This window comes from Saccopteryx bilineata, chromosome 1, assembly GCF_036850765.1.
Source record: "Saccopteryx bilineata isolate mSacBil1 chromosome 1, mSacBil1_pri_phased_curated, whole genome shotgun sequence".
Classification (NCBI taxonomy): Eukaryota; Metazoa; Chordata; class Mammalia; order Chiroptera; family Emballonuridae; genus Saccopteryx; species Saccopteryx bilineata.
Window position 1 is genome coordinate 180,845,683 of NC_089490.1, and position 25,707 is coordinate 180,871,389.

Here is a 25,707-nt window from a genome sequence, read left to right on the forward strand (position 1 = left end):
AAACCAGAGCACGATGCTCACTACAAAAAGATGCACCGAAACGTCAGGTCATCTCCGACTTCAGAGCTTTCCTGAACACACCACTGTTCCCTACAGCAAAGCACCTCCTCTTCTCTTGCTCATGGTGGACTCTTCGCTCATCTGAAATAAGCATCTCACAAACCTTTCATGTACTTTTTAATAACCATGTTGTCATTTCCATGGGCACATCCTCCTGGGCCATTGAATCTGCCTCGCTCTTTCTTCAGGATGCACAGCCAACAAAACGGATTCCACGGAGTTCCTTTACCACTGCATGTTGTGATGAGTAGCAATCATCAGCCAGGCTACCAAGCAGCAGATGGAATGGAGTCAGCTGACAGACGTTCAGTGTTCGGTTAAACTTCTTCTCCTAGAGGTCTCCCCAGGTCTGGTGAACATCGAGGTCCTGGCGCTAGACACACCACACCTCTCCAGACTTCAATTCCACTCTTTTTGGTCCAGGAATGTCACCACAAATGAAGTGTCTTACCTATTTTTATTTTAGATTAACCCTTCAAAATGTACCTGGAATTATTAAAGTTGGTTCAAATACATTCTTCAATATGATCATCCAAATTAGCACAAGCCTCATCATCCCAGAGTCTATAAAAAGATACATCTAGGAAAAGTGAAAATCAGAATTAGAATTCTGATCCTATTATACTATTTTCCTAATTGGTTCCAAATGAGGAACAATTATAGAAATGTCAAAAGCTCTGCTAAAAAATCCACAACATAAAAAAACCCAGTAAGGTTCTGGTGGCCTAAAAACAATTTTAAAATATACCAAGAACCCTGTTTCAAAGCTTGTATTCTAAAGAGAACTAAATTATAAGACCTGGTACAAAGAAAATTCACTGTACACTGTGATGGCCATCAAGCCCACGACAGAACACATTCGCTGTGCAACCCTCTTGAGGCCTACACGACCAACAGAAGGTGGCAGGGGGCACACACCGAGAGCACTTCAACTCATACTCTTCAAAAACACACCAACGGCAAAAACCCAATTTAAAACCCACAGCCCCTCATACTATGATCAGTACTGTGGTTTCAATGGCAAATACGGTTTGTACACTTGGATATGAAGAACATCTCAAACATTACAAGAAATCAATTATTTTTACAAACTCTCTTTTTATTTTTAAGGAGTTTATTGATTTCAGAGAGAGATACACACACACATACATCAGTTTGTTGTTCCACCTATTTATGCATTCACTGGTTGATTCTTACATGTGCCCTGACCCGGAATCGAACCCACAACTTTGGCGTTATTGCGAAGATGCTCTAAGCAATTGAGCTACCTGACCAGGGCACACGGAATCGATTTTAAACATTACAAATAAATCAAATTTAAAAATAGAAGCTTGTATTTCTTCAGTTAGAAACACTTCACCTAGGAGTTAAGCACTAGGTCAGGTGCTGGCGGAGTCAGCTGACTGAGGCTCAGATGGGAACTTGGGTATCCTGACAAAGGTGGTTTCAAAACGGCTGCAGGGGGCAGTGCACAGGGCTGTGTGGGGCAGGCTCGATGGGGCAGTCAGGTGAAGGGGCTGGCTGGGACAGAAACAAGTGTTTTGGCAAAAAAGAAAAGGGGGGGTGAGAGGCTGTGAATGAAGGGAAGGGAGAAGTAGAAGGCAGGCTGCAAGAAATGAGCAGGGCCCACATTACAAAAGGCCTTCTGTGCCAGGCTCAGGCCTCTGCACTGTATCCCACCAGTAAGGAGCTTCACAAAAGGCTGTTTGTAAGAGGACTGGCAGGAAGGGATATATGGTTTACATACATTACCAAAGGAAGAATATGGAGAACAGGCTAGGGCAGCTAAAATGAAGGCAGGAGGCCACATGAAGAAGATGCGGCCATATCTGATGGATGGGGAGTATGAGGAGAGTTAGGAGCGTCCTGATTTCCGGCTTATGCAAATGAATGCCCAGGGCTAGCATTCCCCCAAAGGGATTCAGCCAGAGGAGGAGCTGTGGGGGGGAGGGCTGAGAGGAAGGAGCCCAAGAGCTCAGTTCAGGTCACACTAACTGAGCAGCACCTGAAGGCTACATGGAGGTCTCTGTGGGTACCTGAACAGGTGAGACCCCTGGGCAGAAGGTACAATCCTAGTTCAAGTTCTTCCTGTAGAATATACAAAAACTCAGGAGAGCGGGGAGGTCACGCAGGGAAATGACAGATGGGAAGGAAAGACTGTTCTCAGCGGAATCCTCAGGAAGCATGTTCAGGTTCAAAATGCAAACTCCTCTCAACAGGGCAAGAACTTGGGGCTGTGCTGAAAACACTCCTTCGCTGAAGGAGAACAAAGAAACATCCAAAGCAGTTCCAGTCCCTGTGGGAACGCTGAGATCCCCTCCACAGCCAAAAGGAAGTTTCCCTAAAGATTAAGTCATTTTTGTCTGCAATTATATCTTTCAGTGCATTGCTGAAAGGTTAACAAGATTTTCTCCATGTTCTGACATTCAAGATCTGCCTTTAACTGATGTAAACGGTTTCAGGAAAACACATTTTGCTGCTATTACTAATCAGATAAAAAAAACAGTTAAAAAAAAAAAGGAAAAGAAAGAAACAAAAAAAAAATCTTCTATAGACCCTGTACCTCGCCAATCAGTATTTATAATTTTTATATAAGCATTTTTAAAAGCTGAAATAATATACTATTCATATGTTGCCAATGCTTAAACTTTTCACATTCTAACAAATAGAGCACCGAAAGGCTTATCGGAGATATGCCCAGAGAGAGCCAGCCAGGCTTCCCAGAGAGGGTTCAATTCTAGTAAGAGCTGAAGTCAGCTTTCATTTGCTCTCATCACCAAATCCCCCACAGCAAGTCTTTCTTTCTCAGCAAAGCAATAGATCACTGCTGATATTTGAGAACACCCAGGAGGAAAATGGGGATGGAGAGGAAAGAGGGAAGCAAGTTTTTCAAATATTGCTCTCCTGGCTTTCGACCAAACACAATTACACAGCATTAGCAGAAGATGAAATCAAGATGATATAAACAAAATCTTCAATGAGGCCCATTACCCCGAAAGATTTCCCAAACTGCATCGGAGATCACAGGCTCAGCCGCTCTCGAACCCTCCGCCCCAGAAGGAGCGGAGGTCTGCTTCTGGCCCTGCCGTGGGCAGCCTGGGGAGTGAGAAACAGAGCTTCTCCCCTGCCTAGCTTCTCTCTGGTGACAGATGTCAGTGCCACCTACATTTTCCTTGGAACATACTGGGACTCTGCTCTATGGTCACAGCTATTTCTTGAGTCCCCAGGTTGCAGCAGCTCCTCTATCTGGGTCTCCCCCTCAGAAACAACACATTCATCTTGTGGAGTTCCTAAGAACTGGCTCTAATGACTTCAAGTCCATTTTGACGTCATTAAGAGTTGGCATTATAGGGTAGTAGTTAAAATAAAAAGTCAGAAAAATGTTTGAAAAATGTGTAAGGAGATAGCAGTAACTTCATAAATAAGATTAAGGATAAACGACATTACAATAGCAGGGCAAATCCGGTATTGGATTATAAACCAGAGTATAAAATAAACATCCATGAGTCTACAGCGATATAAATAAATGACCAAAGAAATGAAGGCAAACAGACAAATCTCCGATACAAAAGGAACCTAGGCCCTGGCCAGCTGGCTCAGCGGTAGAGCGTTGGCACGGCATATGGAAGTCCTGGGTTCGATTCCCAACCAGGGCACACAGGAGAAGCGCCCATCTCTTCTCCACCCTTCCCCCTCTCCTTTTTCTCTGTCTCTCTCTTCCCCTCCCGCAACCAAGGCTCCACTAGAGCAAAGTTGGCCCAGGCACTGAGGATGGCTCCATGGCTTCCGCCTCAGACACTAGAATGGCTCCGGTTTCAACTAAGCAACGCCCCAGATGGGCAGAGCATCAACCCCTTGTGGGCATGCTGGGTGGATCCCGGTCGGGCACATGTGGGAGTCTGTCTGTCTGCCTCTGCCCACCCCCTGCTTCTCACTTGGGAAAAATACAAAAAAAAAAAAAAGGAATCTAAATAAGTTATGCAGGTGGAGTTTAATGACTGGTAGCATGGTAAGAAGTGGAAAAAACAGTAATTTAACTGCAGAAAAACCTGACAAACAGAACCTCAACCAGGTGACCAAAGTCAACATGACAGTCATACTTCATGTTGATATGGCCATTTATATCTGGGGTTTTCCTCATCCAAAACCAGAACCCTGATTAACCACAAAGAAGAACACAAGACAACCCCAAACAGGGGGACATTTTACAAAATATCTGGCCAATCCTCCTCAAAACTCAGGGTTTCAAAATAAGTCTGACAAACTGTGACAACCAAGAGGAACCTCAGGGGGACATGACAACTAAGAGTATGGTGCTGTCCTACACAGGTTCCCTGCACAGAAAGGGGCCTTAGAGAAAAACTATGGAAACAATCAAGTGTGGAGTTTGGCTCATAGTAATGTATCAACGTTGGTTCCTTAGCTGTGACAAATGTCCCACAGGCATTGAGCTGGGGGGTAATAAATATTTTCATTTAAAAAAAAAATCCCAAGCCGGACCTGTAGTGGCGCAGTTGAAAAAGTGTCAACTTGGAACACTGAGGTTGCCAGTTTGAAACCCCAGTCAAGGCACATAACAGAAGCCCCTATGAGTTGATGCTTCCCACTCTCATCCCTCTCTCTCCCCCTTCCTAAAATCAATAAATAAAATCTTAAAAGAAAATTTCCAACTGCACAGTAAAGGCAAATGAACAGTACTACCCATCACAGGACATCTCACTTACAGGGATCATTCTTTAGAGAGAACTCCAGAATCTATCAATACATTCTCAGAAAATGGACACAAAGAGAATTTCTAATAGCAGCATCCAACCCATGTCACGATCATGTCTCTACACAAAAGAAACAAGTCTCAATTAAAATAAGACAAAAGAAAACAAAAGAGGCTTGGAAATCAAGTTGAAAGAAAAGGAACTAGGGATAAAATAACAGTAAAATACTGAAATATTTGATATCAGGAAGGTAAAAATACTATATAAATCAGGGTTGATCAAACCGTGAATCATGATTAAGGAGTTTTAAAATTAACCTAGTAGTGAAAACCAGCATTTTTTTGTAATGAAACAGAAAAGTTCTGGGGATGGATTGTAGTAATGGTCGCACAACATCATGAATACACTCAATACCACAGAATTGTACACTGAAATAATGGTTAAAATGATAAATGTATAAATTTTACCAACAACAAAAAAATTAAATAGAAAACAGAGTGTATCATAGGTAGTAAGGTAAGCACTATTGTATAAATAAATAAGCATGTATATACACATTCCTACATCCACATAGAGGTCTGCGGGTAAGTAAGTAACCATGATGTAAAATACATCTCTTACCCAAGTCACTGTCAAAAAGTTTGGAAGCCACTCTTCCAATTAATTCACTGACACAATTCTCCCTCACCTCACACCTCCACTCTGATAATTTGGCACTGTGTCAAAAGATCAATAAGAATTGAGTCTACTAATACTTTTTAAGTAGGAAATTGCTGAAAAGAAAAGAAACAAGTTCTAATTCATGAGAAAGGAGAAAACTGAGTTTGCAAACGAAGCGAACAAACTGCAAAGCATATATGAAAAGGCTCTCGCAGGCAGGTCACACCCACCCTAGAGATGCAGCCTAGGGCTTCCCAGCGCCCCACGCACACCATCACCTGCCTACCTGCCAGCTCCACTTGGACATGTCCTGTCAAGTCTGAGATTCCTAGGAGACAACCAACCAGACTTCCTGATTTCCCTCCCACCAAATCCTTTCCCATCCCAGTCAGCTTCTCCCCAAATGCGCAAACCAAATGCTAGAAGTCCCCCATGACTTCTCTTTTCCTCCCTCTCCACAACTGACTCAGTAAGTAATGGATCTGTTCCACCTCCCACAATTCATCTCAGAACGTTGCATAGCCCCCCCATCCCCACCACGCCCAGCCTACCCTGACACTGCATCGCATGGCATTCCTCCTCGGTCCCTCGCTCCCGTTTACCCAAACAGGACTGTGACAAACTCTGAACTCTGCCCCATATATGTAAGTTATTCCTCACTTAAAATTTTTTTAAATTTAATTTAGAAAATCAAATATAATGGGGTGACACTAATCAGTAAGAGTACACAGGTTTCAGGTAAGCATTCCCATTTAAAATTTTGTGCTACATTTAAATGGTTGCTAGGAAGTTAATACTGTAAATAATTGGCATTTTAAATAAAACTCAGTCACTTTTTTTTTCTTTTTCCAACTGAGAGGAGGGTAGATAGAGAAACAGACTCCCGCATGTGCCCGGACAGGGATCCTCCCCATCTGGGGTCGAAGCTCTGTCCATCTGGGGCCATGCTGCACTGAGCTATTGTTAGTATCTGAGGTGGATGGCGCCCAGGACCAATGTACTTAAGCCAATCAAGCCATGGCAGCGGGAGGAGGAGAAAAAAAAAAGAGGGAGAGAGAGAAGGGGAAGGGGAAGGGATGGAGAAGCTGATTGGCGCTTCTTCTGTGTGCCTTGACCTGGAATCAAACCTGGGTTATGCACATGCTGGGCTGATGCTCTACCACTGACCACCTGGTCAGGGCCACAGTCACTTTTTAATCTATCTTCAATGGAATCTAAACACCGCTGCAATAATATCCATCATCCTCTATTTTTTTTTTCTGAAGTTGGAAACGGGGAGGCAGTCAGACAGACTCCCGCATGCGCCCGACCGGGATCCACCTGGCAAGCCCACCAGGGGGCGATGGTCTGCCCATCTGGGGCGTCACTCTGCTGCGACCAGAGCCACTCCTGCGCCTGGGGCAGAGGCCAAGGAGCCATCCCCAGCGCCCAGGCCAACTTTGCTCCAATGGAGCCTCGGCTGCAGGAGGGGAAGAGAGAAACAGAGAGGAAGGAGAGGGGGAGGGGTGAAGAAGCAGATGGGTGCTTCTCCTGTGTGCCCTGGCCGGGAATCGAACCCGGGACTCCTGCATACCAGGCTGACGCTCTACCACTGAGCCAACCAGCCAGGGCCCATCATCCTCTATTTTTAAAAAATACACCAATAGACTTTCCTATACTGCTGGATATCCCCTCAAAGAATTTTAACCTAATATACCTTTATGTTCAAAGCCTTCTGCAACAAAACTATGGGCATAAATTGAAATTTTGGGGGTTCTTTTTTAATTTCCTGTGACCATAAGGTCTAAGAGTTCAAATTTTTTTTCTTCTAAATTGAGTTATTATGATTTTTACTAGTATGCAGTTGATCAAACCCACAAGTTTTACAAAATTTTTTTTTACAAATTTTGATAATTAAACATAAGTCAAATTTTATTGAAAATGTATCCTTTACTGAGATGAGTGAGTCTTTTTTCCTCCTAATTGGTTCATGTGACTATTACTTACTTCTAGAATAAGATGCGTTAATATCAATTTAATCTTATTTTCCTTATCTTTTTTTTTTATGCAAGCACTGAAAAAGCGTGTACACATAAAGAGATGCAAAGCAATGGAGTTCTGTTATAGCACTGTCCCTATATATGTACTCTAAACTCCTTCAGTGGTTTAGCCAAAAATCATAGAGATCTACTCTAAAAAATAACTTTTGATGATCTGGCAACTGCCCAATTTCATTGGGTCCTCCGTCAATTTTGTTGAAAGTCGAGATCTGAACTACCAGAGACTTACAAAGAATCTGTCATCCAATCAGACTGAATCGCTTTCTCCTAACCAATACCAGTATTTTGTCTGCCCAAGGTGAAGCACCTGGCAGCATCGGGTAAGAGGTCTGTCTGCCTTTCTTGAAGGATAACTTGCAGCCTCAGATGAATCAATTTTATGACAATATGTGGATGCTGGGATCCAGAATCTGAGTCCCTGAAAGTCATCACTGTGCCCAGGTACCACTGAGTCTTCAAGTACCTCCAAGGGACCAGATGTCCCAGTCTGACAACTGCCCGAGAGTGCCCCAGGACTAAAGCAGTCTCTTAAAAATATAGTTGATCTTTTTTTAATTTGCTAGCCCCTCCTTAAAACCCTTTAGCAACTCATGCCACAATACTACATTTTATTTTATTTAAAAATAATAATAACAACATTTAAACTCCTTACTGTGGTCTCTAAGGTCCTCCACATCTTACTATCACACAAACCAAACTGGCCTTCTCCAAGTTCTTGTACTACTGCCCATGCATCCACCTCAGGGCCTTTGCACCTGCCATCCCCTCTGCCCAAAACATTCTCCCTCTGCTTGCTGCATGGCTGTCCCCACACATCCTCCAGACCTCAGCTCAAATATCACCTCCTAAGACCGTCCTCACCTGACCACTCCATCCACCTTATTATTCTCCACCACAGCAATCTAATGCTTAATAGTTCTTTTAAAAACACAACTATTTTGCTTTGTTTACAACAATGCCTAACTCTCCCAGTACACGCAACACTAGTCTTGTTTAGTGTTTTATGTCCAACACTCAGTACAGCTGAGTGATGCTCAGTAAGTGTTTGTGAACAAGTTGGAGGGTGTAAACATGACGTGGGAAAAATGAAGTGGGTGAGATGTGTGTGTGTGTGTGTGGGGGGGGGGTAACAGCTTTCTGTACAACGTCATTGTCAGACAAAGTCATATTATTAGAGAGTCAGACATACCACATGCCAAAAAGAAAGACACATTACAGATAATAAATATTACATACATAAGCATAGACTTATATAAGACTTCACATAGCATCCAAAGTGGGCAGGAAAACGCTCCCATTTTTTTTCTTACCTCTGTTCTTGAGAATGCTCCTCCATATCCTCTTCAGAATCACCCTATTGAAAAAGAACACGATTTAACAGTTGTTTCAAAGCAACACAAAATCTCCAAATGAAAGAGTTCTACAGATCTCACAAGGGTGATGAACTTGTGAAAGTCTAAAATTGTGCCTGACACACAGCAGGCATTCAGAAAATATTTACTGAAAGAAAAAAAAAATGACACTCACAATGACACCACTAAATTGCCAAGTAATCCCCTGGCATTACTCATTGTAAGTACTTGACCTCCTTAAAATCACAACCTAAGCATAATCTCAAAATTTGTTTGACATCATCACTTCTCTCCAAGAGCATTTTTAAATGTCTAATCACATAAGATAAAATAAAATTCTCAAATGTAGAAAATGTAATGTTTCACTCAGAATTCCCTAAATGGATATCTGATATATTCTGACATCAAGGTTAAAAAAAAATTGATAAATGTTATAAATTACACTCAAAAGTTTTTCCAAAATCTTCTCCCAGACTTACCATTCCAAAATCTGACCACATGCATCGTGTGCCAGGAGGGTAAACAGAAAGGTTTCTTGAAACAGAAACAAAAGGGCAGATCTAGCTAAATACTACATTCGCCCAATGGACGCCATCTTGATGATCCTTTTCTGGAGCTCACCACTGCTCTTCAGAACACTGGCCCTTCCCGTTCCTCCAGCTTCTCTCTGACCCAGGCTCCCTAGGTAACTGCCTTAGTGCCTCTTTCTCCGCCATCCCCCGGCCCCGCCAGTCCTCCAGCCCCCAGACTCCTCTACACAAATCCCCTCCCAATGCTAACCCGCTCCTGTAACCATGGGGCCCAAATCCCTAGTTCCAGCCTCAATTTCTCAATCATACATGTAGAGACTCGATAAATGCCTTTCTTTCCACGGGAGCCAAGACTCACGTGGTTTTAGTTAACAGAGCACATGGAAGGTACTCCATCCTCTGAGTGGAAGGAGATAATCTACAGCTCCAGCCCTACCGTCAAACACCTCCAGGATGCATGAACACTGTATCCCAGAAACGATTACGACCAAAAACATCAGACCTACGAACATCAGGGGACCCTGCCAGCTGGCTTCTATTCTAACTGGCCTCCTTGTGTCAAAGACACCATGACATCCTTGACCGGTGGTCAAACCTAGGGTCATCTTACCCTGCTCTCTTCCCCTCCCCGCCAACCATAATGACCCACCCACTCACCTGAAATTCAGTTCAGACCTGTACTGTCTTCTCCATCCCTTCTGTCAGCAAACTCGCCCCACCATCAGCACCCCAGGCCGCCACAGGTGGGGCTTTCTGCTGAGACGTAACCCTTCGGTCCATCTGGTGTACTGCAAGCCCCATCTTCCGCGGCTCAATCTTACCACCCCTGTGGTACGGACCCAGCATTCAATGTCACTGTGTTACTCCCTGCTCGAGAACCTACCCTGGCTGCCCAGCTGCTACTCAGATTGAAATATTCCAAGCTCCTTAACCTGGAACTGAGCAATTGTCAATTGACCTTGACATACCCCTCAATCTCTACAACCAGGCTTCAGCAGGGGCTCTGGGCTCCAGGTTAAAACATCGTCAGCCTTTCAGTGAAATAAGCGAGTCCGAGAAGACATGTGATTTCACTCATAGACTCTAAGGAACAAAATGAACTAACAAGCAAAATAGAGACAGACTAATATATCAAAATCAGGCTGACAGCTGTCAGGGAGAGAGGGCTAGATGAGGGGGGTGGTAGAGGGATTAGGGGGAAAAAAAGAGAAAAAACTCATGGATACAAATAACAGTGTGGTGACTGCTGAGGGAAATGGGGGGAGAGGAGGGAATGCAGGTGTACATGGTGATGGACAGAGACTTGGCTTGGGGAGGTGAATACACGGTACAGTATACAGACGATGTGTTACAGAATTGTGCACCTGAAACCTGTATAATTTTGTTAACCAGTGTTACACCAACATATTCAATTAAAGGGGGGAGGGAAAGCCCTGGCCAGTTGGCTCAGTGGTAGAGCGTCGGCCTGGCGTGCGGAGGTCCCGGGTTCAATTCCCGGCCAGGGCACACAGGAGAAGCGCCCATCTGCTTCTCCACCCCTCCCCCTCTCCTTCCTCTCTGTCTCTCTCTTCCCCTCCCGCAGCCAAGGCTCCACTGGAGCAAAGATGGCCCGGGTGCTGGGGATGGCTCCTTGGCCTCTGCCCCAGGCGCTAGAGTGGCTCTGGTCGCGACAGAGCGACGCCCCGGAGGGGCAGAGCATCGCCCCCTGGTGGGCATGCAGGAGTCTGTCTGACTGTCTCTCTCCGTTTCCAGCTTCATAAAAATACAAAAAAAATAAATAAAGGGGGGAGGGGAATCAACATAATAAACACTGAACTGTCACCCACGTGAGTGAGGCCCTAGGCTGGACCCCATCCCAAGTCCAATGACGATCTCTAACAGCCCTCTCCAATACACTCTGCTCCTCCTCTCTCCTCTCACTTCCTACATTTCAGCACTTGAATGTTATCTCGGGGTATTACCCCTCTTATCTCCCCAACAACACCAGCTCTCAAAAGGTAGAGACCAAATCCTGTAACACACCCCTCCGCCAGAAGCAGGGCTGGGCTGGGCAAAATGGGTCAAGGCAGTCAAAAAGGTACAAACTTCCAGTTATAAAATATCTAAATTGTAAGGATACAAAGTACAGTATGGTGACTACAGTTAATAATACTGCGCTGTATATTTAAAAGTTGCTAAGAGAATAAATCTTCAAATTTCTCACCACAAGAAAAAAAACTTTTTGTCACTATGTACCATGACAGATGTTAATGAGATTTATTGTGGTAATTATTTTGCAACATATACAAATATCAAATCATTCTATTAACACACCTAAAGTTCATATGTTATATGCCAATTATAACTCATTAAAAATGTTTTAATGAAGATTTTAAAATATATACTAATGGATATGACAAGTTTTGAAAACTTCATTAAGCAAATGTTCCTAACTCAGAACAGAACCTGGAAATTATTTTCCTCAGACCCAGGAACTTGGTCACCACAACATTGCGTTTCTGGCAGACTGTACTAAAATTCATACAATAGTGTAGCGGCCAAAACACCTCCTGGGTTCCGGTCCCACCACTGCCACTTCCTCAAGGCCTTTGGAAAGGCTTTATACGGTGACTTGGGGCCTCGACTTTCTCATCATATTTCACGCTTTTTAGCATAGTAACATGAGATAGTACTCATAAAGTGCTTAAACAATGCCAGTTAGTATTCAAGCTATGTTAGTGAATATGTTTTTTATGTTGATAGTGGAAGTCAATTAAACCAAAAATAAATCTCTATGACAAAGTGATTTCCAAATGCTCATTAGTGATTCGCCTACTGGAGCAATGTGCCATTACATAGCACAGTACCTGAGATAATAAAGATGTCTCATCCTCAGTGCACCATTTCCTGTTTCATTGTCTATCAATTTCCGTTATCTACTGTCAGGTTTATGGGGTAAATTTAACAAGACAAGCGATTTTTAAAGGCCTTCTGATTCATCCGTGTCTCAGGGGACTCAGTGGGCCAGGCCCCCTGCTAGGTGTTTGCTGGAGAAGCAAACAAGGCCAGGAGAGCAGGGAGGTAGGCATCCCAGACCAGACTAGACCAGACCAGACCAGTGAGTGTCCGCAGCAGGTACCAGCTGCTCCTACTCAACACCCATGTCTGTGTCCCCCACCTAACCAAGGGCACTAGAAGTGAAGCTTCTCATCTCAGCAAAGTCCGAAGGGATTAAAAGGGCAAATTCTACACAACCCTTCCAGCTGCTAGAACTGATACAAAAATGGGATTATGAAACAATAATAGAAAACCAATGCTTAAGGCATTTGGCCTGCCATCTCCAGAACTAAGTAATCTATAAATAGGGGAACTGGGGAGCACAGAGACAACTGTCTCCTCTCCCCTAGCCACAACTCATGGACAGCTAACTACCAAATGCCTACTGCATACAGAACATTGTAGCCACAATGGGGTCGCCAAGCTTAGAAGCCCAAACCCTCTTCAGGGAAATCGAGTTAGGGGGCAACAAGACAAAGCAAAAAAAAAATCCAGACACTCAGGAAACTCAAAAAGGGAGAAACGACAGTGCCACTGCCAAGTTAGGAGGCAGGAAGGACCGTCCCTGTACAAAGAGCAGAGCAAGAGCATCTGTTCATTCATTCAACAGACACCTATTGGCCCTGCTCAGCCAAGAGTCAGTCTAGGGTAAGTGTCCAGTCAAGGTGGGAACGTGGAAGGTCCTCAGGGCCAGAGCAGGTCAAGTGGATGACAGGGAATCCCAGAAAGTGTTTGACCTTGAAAGTGAAGTAAGAAGGTGCACAAAGCAGGATCTTGCACACATGGATGACTGCTTGACAGCAAGCTAAAGAAAACATTTCTTTGGTTTCTCCACGATCGCCACTTTTGATACAGTGTGATGAAGTGTGGTCACATGCAGCAGAGCCAAAGGAAAGAAAAAATTCTATAAATCTAAATAAAACCACATTTTTTTTTCTTCCTTCACATCACCATGGATAGTTTTTATATTCCTACGCCAAGCTACTCTACAACATAAAAGAGCACCTAACAAAAATATATAAATAATAAAATTTACCTGTAAACTGGAGGGCACATAATAGTCCCAAGTGATCTGTCCTGATTCAGTCCCTTCAAAGTAAAAAAGCTGTCCCATGATCTCCAATGACCAAATCATTGGAGGACAGGTAGATATTGCCAAAATAACAGGTATCATATATTAAATGCCTACTAAGTTCAAGAAACTTAATTCTCTGAGGTGAGCACTGTTATTACCCCCATTTTGCAGATGAAGAAACTGAGGTCAGAGAGGTGAAAAGAGGTGGAGCAGGGAGTCAAATCCTAAAGCCTGGCCAGAGGGTCTGGCAGATTAAAACAATTCAATTGTTATATTTGGTTTGACTAGTGATGCATTACTCAAGTTCTTGATCACTTAGAGACCCATTAGGGTAAAAAATAAAATAAAATAAAGTAAGGCCCATTCAACAGAAAACACTTCCTAAATAAATAGCTGTATAAATAATTAGTGTTGGCAAATGTCAGTACTCAATTTTTTTAATGTCACATTTTCTGATGCTCCTATTTCAACCACAACTGAAAAGTCTTAGCTTCTGAAGCCATCTTTAAGTCTTCCTGAATGAAAGGCACCCAAACTACAAGTTAATTAAGCAGAAAACCCTCAAACTGAAATAACACCTATAAATGTTCTTTCTTTTTATTTTTTCTTTTTTTTTTTGTATTTTTTTGAAGTGAAAAGCAGGGAAGCCGAGAGACAGATTCCCACATGCACCCTCCGGGGATCCACCCAGCATGCCCACCAGGGGGCGATGCTCTGCCCATCTGGGGCATTGCTCAATTACAACTGGAGCCATTCTAGTGCCTGAGGTGGAAGCCATGGAGCCATCCTCAGCGCCCGGGCCACTTTGCTCCCATGGAGCCTTGACTGCGGGAGGGGAAGAGAGAGACAGAGAGAAAGGAGAGGGGGGAGGAGGGAGAAGCAGACGGGCACTTCTCCTGTGTGCCCTGGTTGGGAACTGAACCCAGGACTTCCAGACGCCAGGCCGACACTCTATCACTGAGCCAGCCGACCAAAGCCAAATGTTCTCTTTTCAATAGATTCCATGACACACATGAGGGAACCTTTTCTGAAAAAATTCAAAATATTTTGAAAAGAATTCCCTAAAAATAACTTTTTCAAAATTCTCTGCAGTTTATATATATGCAACATATATGTATACTGTATGTATACACATGCAATTTAGATAGATATGCATATGTTTATATAGTATGCAACTTAGATAGACAGCTATAGATAGATCTATATCTATCCTCACCCCCACCCAGGTATAAACAGGGTAAGAGTCTCTAAAAGATACTCATACACTGATGAAGTATTTAGAAAATTAGTTTGCCCTGGACTGATAGCTTGGTTAGCATCATCCTGGTACACAAAGGTGCCTGGTTCAATCCCCAATCAGGGCACATACATAAACAAATTGATGTTTCTTTCTCTATCCCACCCCTTCCTCTCTCTAAAATCAATTTTTAAAAATTCAAGCCTAGAAAATTAGTTTGAATACCAGTTTCACTTTCATTACAGCTTTGATTACAGCAGCTTAGCTACAAATGCTTCTATAGTGCATATTCCAGAAAGATAGCATCTACATTCTAACATTATTCACCAAAACAAACTGCATTAGACATATCAACAAAACCAGAAATTGGGAATTTCATAAAATAATGTCTAAACCGATAATAAAATCATATAAAGCCCAACATTTCCATCTCTTAGCAAAGTGACTAAATCTTCAACCAATGCTGGAGTCTGTAGCTGACTTTCCTCTAGCTTGGGCCGGCTTCCGACACCAACCAGTAAGAGGCAGGGGCTACAGCTGAGTAGAAATGCTAATCCATACAGATATACATCAAGGTTTCTCAACCTGGCAAGTCTGCTCCCCGGGGACATTTGCCCAAGTCTGGAGGCATTTTTAGCTGTCGCATCTGAGGGGGAGAGAGGAAGAAGCAAGTGCCACTGGCATCTAGTGGGTAGAGGCAGAGATGCTCTACCTCTCTGACATCCTGCAGTGCCCAGGACAGTCCCTGCCCCCACCCCAATAAAGATTTACCCAGCCCAAAAAGTCACTAATGGTGCTCCTAAAAAACTGATATATACAAATATAACTATAATCTCTAATAGTAAATAGTTCAAATGTTGAGTGTGGCTCTCTTAGTAGTATGAACAATTTCTATTTTGTTCATTTTATCTCTCTGTATGCTCTAAAACAGGGGTCCCCAAACCACGGCTGGCAGGCCGCATGCGGCCCCCTGAGGCCATTTATCCAGCCCCCACCGCACTTCGGAAGGGGCACCTCTTTCATTGGTGGTCAGTGAGAGGAGCACATTGACCATCTCACTAGCCAAAAGCAGGCCCATAGTTCCCATTGAAATACTGGTTTGTTGATTTTAATTTACTTGTTCTTTATTTTAAATATTGTATTTGTTCCTGTTTTGTTTTTTACTTTATAATAAGATATGTGCAGTGTGCATAGGGATTTGTTCATAGTTTTTTTTTATAGTCCGGCCCTCCAATGGTCTGAGGGACAGTGAACTGGCCCCGTGTAAAAAGTTTGGGGACCCCTGCTCTAAAACCTTCAACAATACACATCTGTTACTTATCATCAGGGGAAAGCTCCATTTGGGAATAAACTTTTAAAAGAAGGGCAGACTATTTGCTCCCCATCCTGCTGGGGCTTTTTGTCAAAAGACTGGTCTTTTTCAGACTGCTGGCCTTCGAGAAGGTCCAGGAATATTTTCCTCTAAAAATCGCCTCTCCGCCTTGAAGCTGTTATTCATTAGCCCTGGTTAAAATGAATACTCCAAATATTTCAAAACCAGCGCTCTAAATGTTTCACATAGGAGGGAGAAAATTGAAATGTAATACTGCACAGCTTCTCCAGTGAAATTATAGCTAGACATCCTGTTTTTCTAAACAGCCACAAGAGACAGCACAGAATTAAGCATTGCCACCAATATGGCAGTAATGAACATCTTAAAAATTACGGCACACAAGCTGAATATTCCCATATAATTCAAACCACTTCTTCCCAGAGGGAAAATGCATTTGGGGTCACTACTGTTGATGCTAAAAAACAGTCAACAATATTATATTTGAACGTGCACACCTGCAGTCAGTGGTAATGGCTCCTAAAAGTTAAATCTTAAACACAAATGCTTTGTAGTACTTTGTCTACTGGGGTAGTAAACCCTGTATGATGCCACAGATTCCAAAAAAATGTTAGTAATTATTTTTCCAAATGCAATCATTATATCGAATGGGGGGGGGGGGGGAGCACCAAACAGGAAATTCAAGTTCTTAAGAGGGTGTATTCTAACACAAATTTAAGGCACTTGGAAAAAATCCAAGATTACAATCCTTTAAAGTCACATATTCATCCCAGAGCTACTTAACGCTAATGGCAAGTACCAGTCACTAACATTTCTGAAATCAATATTCCTGCTGTCCTCAGGCACAACACACCAGCTCACTTATAGAAGAGGGCATATGTCCCTCGCCCACCCAGGACCACAGCTAGTTCAGGAACTCGCCCTTGTCCTCTTCACAGCAGCCGCTGGCCAAGGCCCTGATGAGGTGGCCTCCGCTCCCACCTCCTGAACTTGAGGCAGGCGTGACTCACGCCCTGTCACATGGCGCGGGAGGAGGCTGGGAAGGCCACCGTTGCCAGGTGTTCAGACTTGGCCCGACCGTTTATTTGCCTTGCAAAGTGGCCCGAGCGCCTGTGCGACCGGGGGGCCAGCGGCCTCCCGGCCTCTCCACATTCGCACACCCACCCCCGCCGTGTCACCAGGTCGTCCTCACCTGAGTGGGCAACAGGAGTTCCCCTTCTTCTGCCTGCCACAGCTCCACCACGTTCGGCAAGGGCTCAATCGCTGCACGAACACCAAAAAACACACCGCGTTTTTAGTGCACGGAAAGAAACGCTTCCTGTTTTCCTACCGTCCCCTATATACACCCGCCTCACCAAAACAAGTCTCCCTCTCCTCCAAGAAGTGGAGGCCACCCGAGGAGGGAGCCAAGGATACGAACACAATGGACGAGGTGTAAACCTGCAGCCCCTGTGACTGAGAGGCGAGAGCATGCAGAATCGGGGGGGTCTCGGGCCGGGGGACTGATCGGAGGAGGCTACCCCGAGACCGCTCTGCGCTCGCATCCCGCAGCATCTGGGGCGGGCATCTATGTGCAGGATGGGTCCTGGGCGGCCAGGCTCGGGAACAAAGCTGCAGGAAGCCGGGCTTCGGCGGGGCCCTAGTGCGCGCCACACAAAGCGGGGGCTGTGCCGGGGGGCGGGGGGCCGCGCACAAGGGCTCCGGGGCACGCGCGGCTAGCGGTCCGCGCCGCAGTCCCCGAGCCCCGCGACTTCCCAGCTTTCTGTTTGCACCGGGCCGGGGGGCGCGGGAGGGGACCCTGAGGTTAGAAAATGTTATCAGCCGAGAATTGCAACCGCTTTCCTTCCTCCTCCTGCCCCTTTCCCTGTGCTCCCCTCGCCCTCTAATAGATTTCAGCAGTTCCCTAAGAGAAAGAAAAGGGGGGTGGGGGGGACTGGGTGGAGAGGGAAAGCCAGCAGAGCGGCGCAAGGCTGACCTTGTCCCTGAGCCCCTCCCGGGCGACAGCAGGGCAGGAGGACCTGGAAGACGCCCAGCAGGAGATTCACGGCCGTGGCGGTGCGGCTGTAGCAGCCCGGCTGCGGGCGTCGGAGCCCCGCCATGCTGCTGCTTGCGCTGCTCTCGGTGCTCGCCGCGCTCGCCACTCGCTCGCTGGCGCCGGGGCTGCCTCGCCCCGGGCCCGCCCCCGCCGCCCGCCCGGGCCCGCCCCGCCGCCTCCGCCCCCGCCCTCGCCCTCGCCGCCGCCGCCGCCGCGGCAGCAGCTGCTGCTGCAGATCCAGCCCCGGGCGCGCCACTCGCCCTGCGCGTGTGTGCCACAGATAGGGGGGGGGGGGGGGGGATCGAACGCAGCGGGGTGCTGGGAACGTGGACAATGCAAACGCATGGGCCGCTGGCGCCCCACCCCGGCGCGGAGCACAGGGCTACGAGTGTGCCCAAATTTGCAGAGCGCAGGCACTTTCTGCGGCTGTGACTTAAAGCTTTCGGGAGGGGCTATCAGGACACTGTCGCCAAGTGCGGTTTAAACAACTTTCGAGGGGGCGGAGGGCGTCCGCTTTGTTTGGGCACAGTGGCCACAGTCGGGTTATTACCCATGGGCAGGGGGGCGGCGGTGAGCAGTGGGAGTGAGGAGTCGCCCAGCGAGAGGCCTGAGACAGGATATTAATGGAAATAATGCAGTGGTTGTCAGGAAACGCGAGTGCAGCCACATGGCTACTGCCAGTTCTGCAGCGAGGATATCCGGTGGCTGCAAAGTCTGTAATTTAGAATAAAAAGAGCTCTCCCAAGACCCGAGAGGCTGACCTCAGCGCCGCGTGGCGGTGGTGCGCCCGGCGCCCTCCGTGGAGACGGTCCAGTTTGTGACAGGTGGGGAAGCCTCTGCCTAGGGCATTTATAGCTCCAAAGATATTGCAAAAAGAAATAGTCCCCTTTGGATTCGAGTTGCAAAATTCAGCCAGCCTCTTCTGAAACACGGTAGGGATCGAGGCTGTAGTAAGTTGCCTGTTTGTAGCTTTAACAGGAAATAAAAGGAATACTTCGAAATATATTTTCTAGCCTTGTTTTTTTTGATGCTTAAAAAACTACGTCTAAGATCTGAGATTTCTTTGAAATTAATATCATGCAAGGGTTTATTCAGGAATCTATTTGCATCATCTGAAACTACTGGAGAACTTCAGAAAAAAAATTTTTTTTGCATTAATTTGCTGCTTCCAGAATAGCTTGTATGAAATTCAGAGAATATGAGCAGTGTAGAATAAAGAGAGGAAGTGACCGGGGCACACCTGTCTGCTTACATTGATCCTCTACTTAATTGCTTCTGGTGCCTTACAGTCTAGACAATGGAAAAGCAGTGGTGGAATAGCAGAACAGATGCCTGAGGACTAAATCAATTAGGAATCCTCTCTCCTAAAGACATAATACAGTACTGTAAGCCCAGTCTCACACTGGGTCTGGACAAAATTCTAAACAAGGTTAAATAGCCTAATTGCTTGGCCAGAACTTAGCATTTAAGAAGATTAGCAGAAATACAAGCCCTCCCATGTGAAGAAAAAAAAAATAAGTCATTGCATTATCCAACTTGCACACCTCCAATATTCTCTCTGTTCCTTGCCTTTTTTCCTACGTTCCCTGGTGGACTGTTTATTTCATTAGCAATCATCTCCACTGCCATCCCTATATGTCCCTTTCTTCTCTTCATGTTACAGCTCGTGCTCAACTTACGACGGACCATGATTGGTTCCGACAGATCGGTTGTAACACGATTTGGTCGGAAGTTGAGTAGGCTATATGTACAGTACTGTGAAATGATGTTATAAAAATCTTTGTCGGCCCTGGCCAGTTTGCTCAGTGGTAGAGCATCGGCCTGGCGTGCGGGGGACCGGGGTTCGATTACCAGCCAGGGCACATAGGAGAAGTGCCCATCTGTTTCTCCACCCCTCCCCCTCTCCTTCCTCTCTGTCTCTCTCTTCCCCTCCCACAGCCAAGGCTCCACTGGAGCAAAGATGGCCCGGGCGCTGGGGATGGCTTCTTGGCCTCTGCCCCAGGCGCTAGAGTGGCTCTGGTCGCGGCAGAGCGACGCCTGGGAGGGGCAGAGCATCGCCCCCTGGTGGGCAGAGCGTTGCCCCTGGTGGGCATGCCGGGTGGATCCTGGTCGGGCGCATGCGGGAGTCTGTCTGACTGTCTCTCCCCGTTTCCAGCTTCAGAAAAATAGAAAAGAAAAAAAAAATAGAAAAAAAAATCTTTGTCATATTTTGTCATAATTTTCTTTCATTATTGTTATATATCATTATTTTCTTTGTTCATTTTATGCCATTTGTATCATCTCTACACCATTTTGTTTCTTATTTTTACATTCATCAGGTTTAAGTAAAACACTGCATTACCAGTACAACTGGTTTAATATTTGCAAAACATACAAAATTACAAAATAAAGGTGCATACAAAAATACAGGTGTAAAAAATACCATAGGAGGCCTGACCTGTGGTGGCGCAGTGGATAAAGCATCGACCTGGAAATGCTGAGGTCACCGGTTCGAAACTCTGGGCTTGCCTGGTCAAGGCACATATGGGAGTTGATGCTTCCAGCTCCTTCCCCCCTTCTCTCTCTCTGTCTCTCCTCTCTCTCTCTCTCTCTGTCTCTCCCTCTCCTCTCTAAAATGAATAAATAAATAAAATAATTTTAAAAAGTTTTTAAAAAATACCATAGGAAACATTTTCCCAATTGCAAAACATATCAAAATATATAAACATGTACGAAACATTTTATTGGCCAGCACTGTCGTATGCCTAGCTGGGCAACACTTGCACTGCCAGATGTGGAGCAGTCGTGGCTAGCGATTGTGGTCCTAAAGTTGAATGGTCGTAAGTTGCATAGGTCGTAAGTAGAATACCTGTACTTCTCTAAGTCTGTATTGGCTGCTTGGGTTCTAAAGGTTGTCTCTGGTGTTAAGGGAGCCTCTATGATAAGAATACCTGCACAGCCTGATGAGGCAGTAACTGCACCTTCAAAGTTTGTTCCTAATGAATTCCTCTCATTGGCCTGGTTAATTACAATATGTATGATTAAGTCCTCTTATGACCATACTACTTAGCAAACAAACATTGATGGCCTAATAGGTTTTATTAAACTGGTTTAATAAACTCATGGTACAAAACTGCTTCCTAACTTTTAAACAGTTTTACTTTTTTACTACGAGTGTTTCCCACACCAACCAGTATCACAGAATTAATGAAAAAGACAAAGACAGAGAAATAGCTGTGGACCGTGTATAAACAGCTCCATTTTGGTCTTCTGAAGGCTTTCAGAGGCCAGCTTGATTTTTCAAGTTATGGACCTTACAAAGTGGGTAATGCTGTTTGACTGTTGTTCAAAAAGCCAGAAACATGTATTTGTAGTGCCAAGAGGTTGGCAAGGGATACAGGATTACACAGCTGTCTTCTTAGATAAATCTGACCTACTGAGCCTTCTCTGGAAGTATTTTTCATGCTGACTCATGAACAACAGGAAAGTTATGGCCCATTAAGTAGCATCCATGTTTTAAAGTAAACTTATTCTCCAAAGAAGACTCCTGTGTCATTTGTGCTATATTTCCATCATTCCTCTGAAGGTAGTCAACATTTTGTTGTCAGGGGACAGTAGAGCTAGAAAACTTTCAGCTGTTAAATAATAGCTCAGCTGCCTTATTTTACAGAAAAAAAAACTGAAGCCCAGAAAAGATGAGAAATACCAAGTTATAGTGGTAGAGTTAAGGAGAAATATATAAGAAATCATATTAACTTAAAAAAATGTAATGTAAACATGAATGAACTTTTATATGGAAATTATATGCACAAGACTAAAGCGAGGAAGAGGCGCTAAGGAGGTATCGCGCTAGAGTATATCAATTTTAAATTGATTTCATGTAAATTAAAAAAACTTTTTTTTAACTCCTAAAATGGACTGTTTACATTTATTTTAAAATAGAAAAGATGTCTGACCTGTGGTGGTACAATGGATAGAGCATTGACATGGAATGCTGAGATTGCTGGTTCAAAAACTGAGGTTGCTGGCTTGAGTGCGGGGTCGTTGACTCTACCCTGATGTCACCAGGGATGTTGATTTAAGCAAGGGACATCTGGTTCGGCTTGAGCCCAAGGTTGCAGGTCTGATCCCCAGGCAAGGCACACATGAGAATTAATAAACAACTAAGTGGAACAACAAATTGATGCTTCTCTCTCTTAAAAAAAAAAAAAATATATATATATATATATACGCACACAATATGTATGTATATATGTATACATGCACACACACACACATAAGATATTGACCATGCTTTTGACTTATTTACCATTGTTCTTTTTTTCTTAATGATTACAGATGAAAACCAAGCAAGTATATAAATGTGAGTTACATCTTAACACATTCTGCATGAAATTGACAGTGAAGTGTCAAGCCCACATCACCTATCTCTGATACAGAGAAGATTCAACACATCAGGACACAAGTGCTTGATTAAATGCAATAATGTATGGTAAGCATCCGGTGTAGGTGCTCAATAAATGCTAGTAATGAAATGATCATGTGTTCACACTGTGGGGCCATGCCAGACCTCTAATTAATATGGTAAATTTGAACTGATAATTACATAGTTGAATTTCCATATTGTCATTTTGTTATCACATAATCACCCAGACAAGCTGGAGATTAAAACGTACATGTAACAGCTGTTGGCTGGTGTATCTACCCATCTATTTTGGGCCTCACCCCAATTGTTACAACAACACTATTCATCAAACCATCCCCACCATCACACTGGGACCCAAGCCTCAGCCTTGCCTGGAAGGAAAGGCCCACAGGGGATGGTGTCTGAGCAGAGGAGAAACCTAAGGGTTCTGGTCACTTACTTTTGAGATGCAAACTGCCCCCCTGACTCAGGGGACCCTTCTTACTCTATCTTTATTCCATCTCATCTCAGGAAGCCTCAACTAGGTGCATTGGAAAAGGGTTCTCTTTTTTCCCAAACTACTCTGTTGTGTTAAACAAGTGTCCCTTTCCACTATGGGGACATCGAGCAATTTGGGGAAGCATCAGTATTGACAGTTAAAAACGATCACCTTCCTCCATTTTTTTCAAAAGTCATTAAACTATATATTTGAAAGATTAAATGTTACTGTATAGCAATTAAAATTAAGTTTAAACTACATTTTTTAATTACAGAAATAACTTTTTAAAAAGTTAAAGACAAAATTCTTAAAAGAGAGGCTAGAACGTGATATATGCAGGATAAAACCTTGAGTTCTGCTAAATGTCCAAATATGATTAAACAAATGATACATGAATAAAAAAAAAAGTCACCTTCCCAGTTTCCCTTGCAACTTAGCAAGGCTAGTCAGCCTCGTTCTGAACAAAGAGACATAAGCAGACTTCTACTGACATGGCTTCAAAGAAAGCTATTGTTTTCCAAATGAAAAGGAATTGATTCAGCTAGGATAGGTCCTCTGCTCTGTGTCCTCTTCCTGCTGGATATAGATGTGATGCCCAGAGGTTTGTAGCCATCAGACAAGCCTGAGGAAAATAGGTATCAGTTGAGGATGCTGGATTATAAGGACAGAATAAGTCTGGATTCTTGATGGAATTATGGAATTGCTAGGTCATCTGCCTTTAGATATCTTGTTTTGTAAGCAAAAGTAACTCCTTCTTAGTGCAGTCAGGTCATCTGTAATCGATAGCCAAAAATAATCCCAAATGGAAGAAAGAAACAAAAGACAACCAAAACATAAATGAAATTAAGCAACCATCCTTAACAATAACCAGCCTCAAACGTATTCACAGAGTGCTAATATAACAAGGGGGAAATGGCAAGCTAGTACTTGGTTTATTTTAAAAGGGCAAATTAACAACTGTTGTTCATAATTTTATACAAAATTAGTATAAAAGTAAAAGTAACAAAAGTAAATACTGATTAGACAGCTGCAGAGAAACTGCTTATCACTTAGCAAATTAGTTTATTCTCCAAAGGACAGTGCTATCCTTTGGGCCATCACCTCAGTCTGTTTAGTGGCACTCCTGGTATATGGGTATATGTGACATACAGCTATGGGTACCATCTATGAGATTTTCCCCCATCTTCTCTCTCTCTCTCTCTCTCTCTCTCTCTCTCTCTCTCTTTTAATCTATTGTTTTTAGAAAGAGAGGAAGGGAGACAGAGAGACAGGAACATCGATTTGTTCCTGTATATGCCCTGACTGGGGATCAAACCAGCAACCTTTGTGCTTCAGGATGATGCTCTGAGCAACTGAGCTATCCAGCCAGGGCTCCCCCCATTCTCTCAATTTGCTTGGCAACCTCTTCCTTCTGTGCCCAAACTCTAGAAGTAAGAGTACTGCAGACTCGGTCTAGCCCATGGCTTTAAATAATATCAATAAGCTGACGAGTTCCAAGTTATAATTTACCTTGACCTGAAGTTCCACACTCCTATATCCAACTACCTACTTGCCATCTCCATTTGAATGTCTGACAAGAATCTCAAACCTAACATTTCCAAAACTCTTGATTCCACCTATCCAAACCTGCACATCCCTGGTCTTCCTAACTTCCAGTCCATGGCAGTACCATCTACCCAGTTGCTCAAGCCCAAAACCAAGAAGTCATATTTAGTTCCTCTTCCCTTTACATCCTTTAAATCTATCAAGAAATTCTGTGTTGCTCACCTCCAGAGTATTCCCCATAGCTCTCCTCTCTCCATCACTACCCTGATGGAAACACCTCACCCTGAACACAGCCTCCTACAAGTTGTCTTCTCCTAGTCTCTCTGCTTCCATTCTTACTCCTTACAGTCTTGGTTGTATAATGGCCAGAATGGCGTTTTAAAAATAGATTTCAGATTATATATAAAACCCCCGATGGATTCTTATACACTTCAATCTCCTATCCTTGACCTGTATGGAATTGTGAGATCTGGCCCCTGCTCCCCTTTCCAAACTCACCTCTATCAGTCTTCCCCTTGATACCTGTTCTTCAACACAGGGTTTCTCATGTTCCTCAAGTCCACCAGGCTTGGCCCCCATCTTGGGGCCTTTGCACTCCTGTTGTTTTCTCTACCTGGAAAGCTCTTTGTCCTGATTGTCACCTCTGGCTCCTTCTTATCTTTTACACAGGATCACCACATATAGGTGTGCATAGAGTTCCAAAGGAGTAGGACTGAAATTCAGCTCTCTGATTCACTAAGCTGGACCCTGGCTCAAGGATGCCTGGAGAGAGAAGAGCCTTCTACTAAGCCACACTGTCCAGTGGCCAAACCACATGCCCCTGACATTGTGTCTTCCCAGAGGGGACACCTTTTTTTAATCCAAGTATTCTTTCTTATGTCGAAGGAGAAGGGAGAATTAACCATCACTGGCACTCACTTTACATGTGCGTCTTATGTAAAAACACAACAGGATTAGCCTCATCATTTTATTTCACGTGCCAGAAACTGAGATTGAGAGGGATAATTTGTTAGTCCGGAGTTCAGCTGAACTCTAATTCTACTGCATCATGCTGTCTCTAAAGATGAAGAAGCAAAGAACTCAGTTGGAAACTATCTTTTTTTTTTTCATGTTTTAATTCTACTCATTTTAGGATGCTCATAGGAAGGTTAGAAAGCCCAAGCTATAGTCATTAAAAATAAGTTACCAGGCCCTGGCTGGTTGGCTCAGTGGT

The 25,707-nt window shown here is 44.2% G+C and overlaps 1 protein-coding gene across 2 annotated transcripts in view; it reads right to left on the minus strand.

Annotated features, from left to right (window-relative positions):
• TMEM131L (transmembrane 131 like) overlaps positions 1–18,176 on the minus strand; it is a 167,603-nt gene extending 149,427 nt beyond the window's left edge. For both annotated transcript variants that reach the window (XM_066280488.1, XM_066280477.1), the window contains exons 1-3: positions 18,007–18,176; positions 17,224–17,294; positions 8,782–8,825 (exon numbers count right to left, since the gene is read on the minus strand). In XM_066280488.1, the coding sequence (XP_066136585.1) occupies positions 8,782–8,825; positions 17,224–17,294; positions 18,007–18,130 (239 nt within the window). In that variant the 5' untranslated portion in view covers positions 18,131–18,176. The remainder of the gene's footprint in view (positions 1–8,781; positions 8,826–17,223; positions 17,295–18,006) is intronic.
• Positions 18,177–25,707: the final 7,531 nt, after the last annotated feature.